Genomic DNA, 12,676 nt, shown 5'->3' on the forward strand with positions numbered 1-12,676 from the left:
AAAACAAAACTCTGGCATGTATTATGCACAGATTGTTCAAGAAATTACTTCCATCCTTGATACATAAATACAGTATTCTAAATATTCAAAATATAAAATATCAAGGATATGTTCAATAACATGGTTTCAAAAAAGTAATATGCCCCAAAGGGCATATTAAGGAACTCATACCACAAGATTTTGAAACCAAGGTATTTTTTTTTAAAAAGAAAGATATTCATAACTTTTAATTAAAAATCCATATAGCTAGTTCAGTTCCCAGCACATTAAGCATGCCAAAAATAATTCTCTGGAACTGGCCTTTATATAACTATATTTAATATATTTGAATAATTAAAAAATAGATTCAGTCATTCATTTTAATCAGCAGTTTGACAAGTTCTTGACTAAGTCACATTTTTAAAATCTATTTTCAAAGCATGTTTCTGTAACAAAACTATTTCCTAAAGACAGGTAAAAGATAGAAACATATGAAAGTTAATACTAAGTAACTGTTTAGTATCTATGGAAAATACCACATATATTTCATGACCATTCCATCTTTTTCCACTTTGGAGACCAAAGATAAATATCTTAATTATCAAAATGCCTGACAAAGTGAATCAGGTGGGTGTTCAAACTTTACTTTCTTCACTTAAAAATAATTCCTTTTTTAAAAATGAAAAATTGCTATGTACAAAGAACCAGGAAATGACTGCATGATACCACGTAAAATCAGTCAAACTGGTATGCTTAGCAGATTTCAGCTCCAACAGAAGTAATGAATTTGCCTAAAATACTAACATTTGATCTCTAGAAGAAGATTGTATGGATACAAAATGGAAAAAATTGTCCTTGGTGTGTATGATCCTTTATGAGTCTTCTTTGGTAACTTCTGATTTGCGCTGACTTCGAAAGTGTTGCTCAAGATTGATGGTCACCTCCCTTTGAAGATTTCTGCTGTTGTTTTTTCCAGCTGTGTGGATCCATAGGTGCTGAAGAACCTGTTGAGCAGTATAGCGCTTTTTTGGATCAACTATCAGGAGTCGGTTTATCAGGTCCTTTGCAGCTATTAAAAGCAAAGACAAGTAAATTAATATGACTTTGCTTTGAACAGTTTCACAGAATTGGAAAAACTTAATAAATTTTTTTAAAAAAATGTATGGCAACATTGGGCCACAATTTGGAAGACTAAAATTACAAAAACATTTAATTGCACCAAAAAAAGCTTTATAGGTAGACTCTGGAAAATCTTTCCTCTGTCTATCACAATTTTAGAATAAAGTATTAAAAGTAGTATGAAATAAATGTACAGTACAGTTTCTACTTTTAATAAAGGTAAATTTTTCATTCAAAAAACATACAGCAGAAATAAGAAAAAGCAATGCTTTGCACTGAAAAAGACCAGCCATAAGCATTTCAGATTCCACACAACAAAGTTATTATATAGAAAAATCACAGCTTGACTTTGCTTTTCCATTGTTATGGTTCTATAACATCGAGGTTCCATTTTTTCTCTTCTCATTGTTCTAAACAAGTACCTTCTAAATAAGTGTTCCCCCCGCCCCCAGGGATTTTAAGCTAAAAGTACAAACTAAAAAACTAAAGGGGGCAAATCTTTCTGATAATTTATACTTATGAAGAGTGCCTTGTTTACCCATTAATTCACCAATATACTATGAACATATCCTACAAGATATCTTACAATAATACAATAATCACTAAATCTCTGCCATAATAACCCAAATTGCTGCTTCCTTTGATTAGCAGAGAATACTGCCTTCTCTGCTAATAAATCATTCCTTTCCAGCAACCATTCCTTGATATCAATATCTCTTTTCCAATTTCTTAATATAATTCTTTTTGTCACCCACTACGATCAATACAAGCACAATTCCTGATAAACAGACAAATTCTAAAGCTCTGATAGATAATTCCACAGTTATATTAACACCTTTAGCATTTAAAGATTTTCCTATTAATTTACTCATGCTTTAATACACAATTCCAAAATGGCACCAAATGATCATTTGTTCATATCATATCACATTTATTGATAAAAATAAATCTCTAGCTTAGAAAATCTGATGTCCAGATTTCAAATATGCTACTTTTGGAGTAAATACACTACTTTAGAATCTAATATATCCTAAATACAATTGAAATACAAATACAATCTAATTATCCATTGTGGTTAATCTTAAGTATAATTAATGAATATAAACCAGTGTAATGAACATGATATAGAGTATATTATTTTTATTAAACATATTAAAAATTGCAATTGCTCCCAGTTTTAATATTATGACAAACTGGAGTTTAACACAAAAATCACACAAACTTCCAAACTCAACATTCTTTGAAAAAGAGAAGCAAGAAAAATATACAATTCAGAGTGCACCTGCAGTTCATACTTATAATATTAAATGTTTATGTCCACATATTTCACCAAGCTATTTGTTTTGTTTGATTTTAATTTAGTGTGAGATGTGAACTGAATCATTTTGGTTTATAAAGATTATTTATATTTATTTATGTGTGAATCCAGCTATTTTAACATTCCCCAAATCACATTTAAAACAAGTAAAGATAAACCCAGCTTATGGTTTAGCATTAGGTGTGAATATTTTACTTATGTAATGCTTATGCTATTCAAAGGGATATCTATGAAATATATAACCTAGCATAGACATCACCCATGGTTCAACTATACGTACTGTCTAAAGGTTTAACAGCAATAGCTACACATCTTTCCAGTCTTATGGTATATATATCTTTAAAAATTAAAACGAATTCCCAGACTATTATATTAAATATTGACTTTCATGCTCCTTTCATATTCCAAGAATATGAAATAAATATAGGAACCACTATAACCTGTTCCTTCCCACTGAAGTGGTACCTATTTATCTATTTGCTTTTGCATGCTATTGAACTGCTAGGTTGGCAAAAGCTGGGGCAAAAACGGGATCTCATCCTTTCCAGACAACAAGCCCAGTGTCACCACCACCTATAGTCGGCAACAACTAGCCAAGTAAAATCCACAGGGACTCCTTTACCTTTTACTTTTTACAACCTGTTTAGCCAGCTTTTTAAAGGAAGCTTACCAGTTGAAATGTTGTCCCAGTATGGAGAGAGAAATTCATAATGTCCAAGCTGTATAATTTGAAATAACTCCTCCTGATCTCGTTCATGACTTCGGAATGGAGGGAAGCCACAAAGTAAAATATAGAGTATTACACCAGTAGCCCACATATCGACTTCCAAACCATAGCCTGAGAGAGAGAAATGACATTGGTAAGTGATTTAATTTTTTGCTTTCATATTTTAGCATGTGAATAAAATATCAGAATAAAATAAATAAATTCCTTACGTCTTAGGTCACATGTAATTCTAAATATATTTAATAACCTTGTAATCATTCTAAACTTAATCAAGCATGATGGCCCATTATTATCACCAGTTCTGGCCAGGCTTATACACAAGCAGCTGCTATCATAAACAGGGCTGTCAGCCTTATCAGGAAACATGACCAGATTTGCTAATTCTACTTTATTGTAAGACTACAGTAACAGATTCTTGCAAATTTGAAGAGAAGAAAACTATGGCCTCTTTTTACAGACTATAAGTTATAGGACAGGGGTGTCAAACTCAATTTCATTGAGGGCCGCATCAGCATTGCGGTTGCCCTCAGGGGGCCGGGTGGGCATGGCCTACTGGGTGGGCGTGGCCTACTGGGTGGGTGTGGCTGGAGTGCATATGGCCTACTGGGTGGGCGTGGCCAGCTCTACATCATTCGCATCAAGGGTGCCTATGGGGGCCTGGGCAGGATTGGGACAGATCTGAGGGTCTCTGGCAGAAGGAGGGTCTCTGGGCCGGGGCCAAGGCAGTGGGGGCCATTCCCTCACTGTTTCCAGGATGGCTTCGCGGGTCACATGAAAGCACTTTGCGGGCCAGATCTGGCCCCCGGGCCTTGTGTTTGACATGTCTGTTATAGGAGATCTTTTCTGAGTTTCTATCTCTGCATTTAGACAGCTACTCATTTCCTTAATTAATACTGTCAAATAAAACTCAAAGACTACATAATCCAACTGCACTCCCATAGCATACAAATTCCTACTTTTTTCAGGAAAAGAAAAAACAATTCCTAAAGTTTATCCCTATTCCCATTTCTGTACCACCCCTTTGTGCATTTTCAGGCATGCATTCCTGGAGACAATTCAGCATTCCTCAATAATTACCAATAGAAAGGGACAACTGAGCAGCAAGAGATCAAACTGACAACTCCGTAATATAACACAGAAGAATACACTGAGGTCAAATTCATAGTTTTGTAAGAATATGCAGCATAAAAGAACAACCTGGGCCTCATTCATTCATCCATAATGTTATAAGAACATCTACTTGGATAACAGCTAAGCAAAATAAAACAAGATTAATCAAATGCTTGCATAACTTAATATAAAGATTTTACAAAAAAAATTGTATTGACCATTCTCAGCAAGTATTTCAGGAGCAACGTAAGTTGGAGTTCCACACACAGTGAATATTGGTCTGGTCACCTGCTTTGCAAGACCAAAATCTGCTAATTTCAATGTGGTAGTTTTATCTGGATTATGCTGAACCTGAACAGGAAAATCAAAATTAAACAGAAATTGTTAGTGTGAATTGCAGGCTTAGCTATCAACTGAAAATTACGCAATGGATCTCTATTGCTACAAAACTAGTGGTATAGAACTTATCCCAAGGTGTCAAACTGGCGACCTGTGGGCTGAATGCAGCACACGCAGGTCACGCCCATCCCAGCTCTGCAAAGGCAAAAAAATGTTGCAATACATCACAATACGTCACGTGATGCGATCGAGTTTGACACCTGTGACCTATCCTATCTAACTGCTTATCACAAATAAACAGGTATTGATTGAATTGCTATGATGTAGCAATTGGAGTAGTTCAAAGATTTTAATGGGCTGGGCTAATTAAATCTCTATAAAAATCCACCTCTTTTGCTATACAGGTAGTTCTCAACTTACAACCATTCATTTAATGACCAAAGTTTTAATAGCACTGAAAAAAAATACTTTCAACAACTGTTTTTCATACTTACAACTCTTAGAGCAACCCTATGGTCACATCTTCAAAATTCAAGTGCTTGGCAATTGGCATGCGTTTATAAGTGTTGGACTGCCCAAGGGTCATGTGATCACCATCTGTAATCTTCCCATTAGCTTCAGACAAGCAATCAATAGGGGAAGTCAGAATCACTTAATGACTGCATGATTTGCTTAACAACTCAGTGATTCGCCTAACAACTGTGGCAAAAATGTCATAAAATGAAGCAACAGAAATGTTGAGCTCAATTGTGGTCATAAGTTGAGGACTACCTGGACTGAACTTCCTTGATTAAGAGGGCACTGTTGCAATAGCTACCTCTCAGTGACACTTTATGGTGCCTCAATTGAAAAGAATCCTGAAAAAATATCAAGGAATTCTTTGAAAGTTAGGTTTCAGTGATATGTTGGTTGCAGTGATATGTTGGATAAACCAATGATGAGAACCAGTATAAGGCAAGTGATGATCTGTCTCAGATGCCTCTAACTTATGTTAAGAAGAGCCCACTTTGAATTTTTTCTTGAATAACAAACACTGGAGGAATTTTGATAAATTAAGCTGTGTGAAATTTTATGAGCCACTGCGATCCTCCGAATGCCACTTAAATGAATAAAGCATTCCGTCTTTGATTTTCTTTTTGGTTTCTTTGGACATGGTTTCAATATCTCTCCTGAACACTTGTATGAAAACGGGAAGTTAAAAAGTTTATTAAAAAAGAAGGCACGTAAATCTACATGATTTACGTGCCTTCAGAAGTGGTGAATGCTCCAACACTGGAAGTTTTTAAGAAGAGACTGGCCAGCCATTTGTCTGAAATGGTATAGGGTTTCCTGCCTGAGCAGGGGGTTGGACTAGATGACCTCCAAGGTCCCTTCCAACTTCTTCTTCTATTATTATTATTATTATTATTATTATTATTATTATTATTATTATTATTATTATTACTACTACTACTACTACTATTATTATTATTATTATTATTATTATGAGTATGAGTATGAGTATGAGTATGAGTATGAGTATGAACTGGTGAGCTATCAAGTGACTTCAATGAACACCTCTAAAGATACATGCCTTCTTCTATACAGAAGTTACAACAGGCTCACATTTTTCTCTGCTGTTACCTCTAGCCACACAAGATGGCAACATAATATTGCCAGATCCACATAAAATTTTGCTATGCGTTTATCCATTCCATTTCTTCAATACACTGAAGCTTCTATACACACTGCAAATTATTGTTAAGATCATCAGAGAAATTAGTCACATTTCACTTTTGTGTTCTGTTTTATAGAATAGTTTTGTAAAATCTATTTACCAGTTTCAGAGAGGGGTTTACTCTGCAGTTATTTGTTTGTTTTGATATACTAAAGTTGAATTACATCTAATGCAAATCAGTCATTCCTTTTCTCAAGAAAGTACTCCCAAGCTTTTTTAACCAGAGAAAGTTAATCAATTCAATCAATCCAAATTCCTAGATTAACCCTTAAGAGGATAGGGATAATTTGTACCAATTCCACACATTTTGCATACTCCTGTGCTTGATCATTTGCTCATATGCACAAAAATAAATAAAATAGCAACTATTTCAGTTTATCAGAAGGCACCACAATGCATTTTGCAATTCTTACCAGAAGATTTTCAGGCTTGAGATCTCTGTGAACAATGTTCTTGCTGTGGATATAGACGAGAGCTTCACACAGGTCTGTTATCATGAGAGCAGCGTCATGTTCTGTGAATTTCACACTCTCTATAATGGCATCAAATAAGTCACCACCAGGGACATATTCCATGATTAAGTGAATTTCTTCTTCAGTTTCAAATACTTCAATCAAGCTTACAATGTTGGGGTGGGAGAGGCTCTTGATGATCAAGATTTCATTTTCTAGCATATCCTCCTTTCCCTTCAACTTTGATTTGTCAATGATTTTCATTGCAAAAATCTGATTGGTGCTTCGATGGTGACACTCCATCACAACAGCGAAGTTCCCATCGCCAATAGTTCTGCCAATTGCATAGCAATTCTCCACCTCTGCTCTGCTAGAGACATTGTGACTCCATTTTACATCACTGGACTTATACATTTTTTTCCCTTCTTTGATGATTTTAAGTTCTTCCTCCCTTTTGTGATTAACACTCTCCCCCTGCTCCATTATCTCGTCTCCAGTATTTCCTTCTTTTAATTTCTGTACCTCTTCTTTTTCTCCCTGAATTTTTGTTTGCTTCTCTCTATCAGCCTGAGAAATTTTTATTAACCAACAGCTCTGATTCATTCTAGAACATTTTCTATGTTCCTTCTTTAGCTCATAGGTATCTCCTACTATGGTGTGCTGACTTTCTAGTGGCTTTGCCTTCATTACTCCTAATTCTTCATCGTGATTCTGCAGGATCTGATCTCTGTCATTACTTCTTTTTTGCTTCTCAAGATCTTTATTGGTATGACCATGTGAAGTTGTCCATGTACTCTGACAACCCACTTCCTTCCATGTAACTTCAGCTTCTTCTACTGAGTGTTCTGATAATTTCCTGCAACTTCTCAATTTTGCAGGCTTTTCAACATAGTATCTCTTACATGTTCTTACATTCAAGTCTCTGTTCTCAAATGGAAAATCATCCTGTCTTTCTTTTTGCAATTTTTGTCTCAGCTGTCTTTCTCTTTCACATTTCTCACATCTGATAATGTTATCTGAACTTCTTTCAGTGTCGCTTTCAGAATTTCTCTCTACATTAAAATATTCTGCAATGTCTTTAGGTTTTCGAGTAGGTTTCACATCATGTTCTCCATGCCAGTTGTCTCTTATCCATCTCTTTTTGGGCCTCAGTTTCTCCTCCTGTCTGATTCTGGTTTGAGCTTTTATGTCATGCTTGTTAAATAGTTTAGGAGACATGATATCCATGCAGTTGCTAGCAACTGTGGGTTCAAGGCTCTTTTCTAACTTAGAAATTTTTTCATGCATTCTGTGTTTGGACTTCTGAGCTTGTTCCCAATTTTCTGAAGCCCTAGTAAGTGGAGTGTAAGGGTTATCAGGATAAAGTTCTTGGATTGCCATTTCAAGGGTTTTCAAGGTTAAGTGTTCCTTTCCCATAGCTATAAATACATCACCCTCTCTAAAAAAATCAGAAACACTTCTGACTTCCCTTCCCTTTAAATTGTATAATTTTCTCACACGATCATTCTTCCATCGTGGAAATCCCAAGGCTTCTGAGATGTCAGCAATCAGCTGTTCAAATGTTTGAACAGAACGCCGATTTAAAAGCAGTGTTATCTTCCTGACTGCATGCCCACAGGGCTTCACTACTGTGACAATCCTTGGCTTTACTGGGCTGTTCTCAGAATGGATAGTGTGGAAACCAGTTCGAAAATTTATAAAAGGAGAACTGAAACCATTTCTACCCAAGTAAGGCTTTCCATAACCTCCATGGGCAATTGGTGGGCAAGTACCTTGCAGTCTTCTCTCAGTCACACTTGATCTCATGCAACTTAAAGTGTGATCGAAAATTCCTCGAGGTTCTGCAGAGAAAGAAAATAAGCAGATTAAGGAACTAGGACAGAAATCTTGCCATTAATGTTTATAGCATATCTTCTACCTGTACTAGCTGGAGGAATAAAGATATTCCAGATTAATCAATTTTATAAAATAAAAATATTTTAGATGAATAAGTTAAAGAACAGGATTTTTTTTGACGAAGATACAAAAAAAAAAAACACCCCACCCAATATAGTTAACACTTAAGTGTTTTTGGAGTATCCCAAATTGCAAATCCAAAAATATTTTTTAAAAAACTATTTTCTCAAAAAAAAGCTTTTATCGTAATATGAAATTCATCAAGCATATATATATATATATATATAAATTCTTTATTATAAAAATATTTTGATGTTAAATTTAATTACGGCAGCAAGTCTTTTGATAGGTCAGTATTGGAAGAAAGAGGAACTGCCGACCATAGAAGAATGGACTTTAAAGGTTTCCGACCTGGCAGAGATGGCAAAGATTTCGGCTTATTTGAAAGATCACTCGCAAGAACGTTATATTATGGAATGGAGAAAATGGATTGAGTATATCCAGAACAAGTATAGGGTTAAGAAGTTTCATGTAGCATTTGAATAAGTCTTCTTTCTTTTTTTTCTCTTTTAGCTTCTTTATATATATTTAATATTACTAAGGTTTGTCTTATCCTATATAAGCTAGAGAGTGATGGATTTTAGAGTTTATGGTTGTTAGTATATGGTTGTTTACGATTGTTTTTTTAATATATACCTTGTATTTAGCTCTGGGAAGTCGGGGGGGGGAGGGGGGAGGGGGGAGGGGGGAGAGGTAGGGGGGGAGGGAGAAGGGAGGGGGTGGGGGGACTGTTAAAGATAAACTGTATGTTAAAACTTTTCAATAAAAAAAAATATTTTGCTCATTTTTCTTATTTAAATATGACTGAAATCAAACTAGAGCATAATCCCAAGAAACAAGTAGATAGCTAAAATACAAAAGAAAAACAGTCAAATTATGTATCCATGTACCTTGGTTCAAAAATTACGCTTTGACAGGGAAACCGAAATTCCCCATGAACTTTCTCTAAATGGACAAAACTCATTTTTCAATAGGAAAAAAATTGAAAACCTCATATAAAATGAATTCACATAAAGTAATACATTGAACAAGTAGAAAAAAAGACTCCTACAATTTCAAACCAGCGAGATAAGATTGTCTTCACCTCATCGCAGAGAACTGGACTCTTCTAAAAACACTATATATTCACTTCACTTCCTAGTCACTGGACAGGAAATCAGTTTCTTCCATCTGATGTATATATACCCTTACCAGGGGGATTTTAAAAAAATAATTAAGTTCCATCTAAAACCCAGTCAGGCACTTTTGTTTACCTCCTGTGTTTCTTCCTTCCAGGATAATCTCATTTTTCTGAAAGTCATTGCAATCAAATACCAATCATCAATTGCTTTAGTATTTCCAGTGAGCCTGATAAACTTTTATTATAACCTTGGAAAATATTTCTTCTTTCAAAAGTCTTTTTCATTTTATCCAGATGTTTAGTTGGAAAATGAAGAGAGATCTTTCGTCATTTTCCAACTAAACATCTGGATAAAATGAAAAAGAATTTTTAAAGAAGAAATATTTTCCAAGGTTATAATTCTCCCACTTGTTATTCTTTTGCCGGGGTATCAAAATAGTCATAGTTCAGTCTTACTGTGACACCACCTCTCATTCCTCTTATCAGCCTTCCAATCTCTGACACAAAGCTTTTTAATCAAATATGTGATGCTTTTGTTCATATTACTTAGCCAAGAACTCTAAGATGAAATTGACTAGTTAGTTATTTAGGTGTATTCTTTTTTGTTTCATTACGCAATGAAATTATTATTAAGCCTCTACCATGCTTAACACACATAAAATGTAACATGCTCTAAGTTACACACACACACAAACACAGACACTGAAATTTCCAATCCACTTTATCAGGAATCCTAATTGGTGCCTGCTGCACTTTATACAACTGCACATAGTCTTCACTTAACAACCAAAGTTATGTGGACCTCCCAAAAGATACTTGCAACCCAAACTTACAGCCAATATAATACCCTACAGTCATTCACCCTTACGATCGATCCTAGGAATGCTGCAGTGCTTTCTCACCTATCTCTCATCTCCATTCCCCACACTGGGTTCCCACAGGCCTTGGTTTGCTTTCCACCCCATTGAGCCCCTCCTCACTTAACTTCCACAGATCTCCAGAATTCAGATGGTTGGGGTAGAGAAGGAGGGCAGGCCACACGGCATGATCCTGGAAACGGCCACCATTTTTCAAGCAGCCATATTAAACTGTGACCACTTGGAAAATGGTGGCCATGTCCAGGAGTGTGCCAGACATCCCAGCATTGGAGAACCTTATTTTGCTAACACAACTTCTGCAGCATTCCAGTATATTCCATCATTTTCTGAGCGGCTGCTTCTACAAGGGCAATTCGCAAATAAACCTGTTTGGTTATCAATGACAGACACTTGCAGATACAGAAATGTTATTATACAAATTAGAAAACTACAACATTACATTGCTTTTCGACACTTGTCATAACATCTTACAAGGTTTGAAATTCCTTAGTCATTCAGCACCAAACATGGGCTATGGGGGGGGTTGTATACGGTCACAAACATCCCAATGGAACTGCTTCAAAAGTTCTTGAGTCCATTTAGCGGTGTGCAGGCAAGCACATAGAAAATCCCGCCAAATGTGAAGATCCAAAGGAGTATTGCTAGTGAAGTTCATGGAGTGTGGTTTGACCATCAATTCAGAAGTCTACTGTGAAAGATTACAAAAATTCAGACAAGCCATCCATAACAAGCATCAGGGCATGCTGACTTCTGGTGTGGTGTTGGTTCACCATAATGCACATCCGCATATCGCAAGAAGCACCCAAGAATTTTTGAAGCAGTTCCATTGGGATGTTTTTGATCAAACCCCCCCCCCACGGCCCAGATTTGGCACCGAGTGAGTACTACTAAGGAATTTTAAACATTGTAAGATATTATGACAAGTGCCTCAATTTGAATGGCGATTATATCAAAAAGTAATGTAAAGTTGTAGTTTTCTAATGTATATAGTAACAGTTTTGTAATGACTATCTGTCATTTATAACCAACGGAGGTTTATTTCCAAATTGCCCTCATACAGTAGAACCATGTTGTGCATCATAGCAATGAAGCAGCTTGCAGCTGTATGGCACAATAATGGAAGTAGCCACTCAGAAAATGATGACCCATTGTACCAGCAGGCTGCACAATGCTGCAAACCCTATGTTCGCATATACTTAGGTTACATAACTATATCGCATGATTGTATGAACAATGTCAGCAACTTTTCAGGTGTCATACTAGAAATGTGTACTAAGGTATGAATGCCAAAAATATAAAAGTTTTTAAAGATTTACCAAGAACTTAAGTGAAAACATCATGTTTTGCATACCCATTCTGAAATCCTATAAAATACAATTATCACATTTCTAAAATGGAAATCAAATGTTTTTCAAAAACTATTATCTTCATCTATAGTCGAGGGTTTCCTCTATATAAAATTATACTAATGTTGAGTTGTTTTATATGGGAACCAAAAAGTCCCAAAATTATTTCGTAATCAGACTGCTGCTGAACTTGTAAAATCCTTGGTGTAAATATCAAACCATCTTTCATCCTTGCATAGACTATCCAGCATTGGGTAGAAAACTTGGGTAAAATGAGTATCTGTATTCTGGAAGATAGAACTATACACTCTACTGCTAATTTATGCAAATAGGCCATCTATGTCAAAGGTGAACAGCCCCCTCTCAACTAAGGGGAGGGATACGATATCATCTATCTCCAGTCTACAACACAGTCCTTTCAGCAGTTCCAAGAAGGCTCTACACCAGACATGTCAAACACAAGGCCCGGGGGCCGGATCCGGCCCGCGAAGTGGTTTCATGTGGCCCGCGAAGACTTCCTGGAAACAGTGAGGGAACGGCCCCCACTGCCTTGGCCCTGGCCCAGAGACCCTCCTTCTGCCAGAGACCCTCAGATCTGTCCTACTCCTGCCCAGG

At 36.1% G+C, this 12,676-nt stretch overlaps 1 protein-coding gene across 2 annotated transcripts in view; it reads right to left on the minus strand.

Annotated features, from left to right (window-relative positions):
- Positions 1 to 851: 851 nt before the first annotated feature.
- Positions 852 to 12,676, minus strand: part of DCLK3 (doublecortin like kinase 3) — a gene marked incomplete at its 3' end in the record, with an annotated part of 29,097 nt that continues 17,272 nt past the window's right edge. For both annotated transcript variants that reach the window (XM_083379129.1, XM_083379128.1), the window contains exons 2-5: positions 6,723 to 8,602; positions 4,472 to 4,604; positions 3,087 to 3,254; positions 852 to 1,048 (exon numbers count right to left, since the gene is read on the minus strand). In XM_083379129.1, the coding sequence (XP_083235255.1) occupies positions 852 to 1,048; positions 3,087 to 3,254; positions 4,472 to 4,604; positions 6,723 to 8,602 (2,378 nt within the window). The remainder of the gene's footprint in view (positions 1,049 to 3,086; positions 3,255 to 4,471; positions 4,605 to 6,722; positions 8,603 to 12,676) is intronic.

The sequence above is a fragment of the Vipera ursinii genome, assembly GCF_947247035.1.
Source record: "Vipera ursinii genome assembly, chromosome: Z".
Classification (NCBI taxonomy): domain Eukaryota; kingdom Metazoa; phylum Chordata; class Lepidosauria; order Squamata; family Viperidae; genus Vipera; species Vipera ursinii.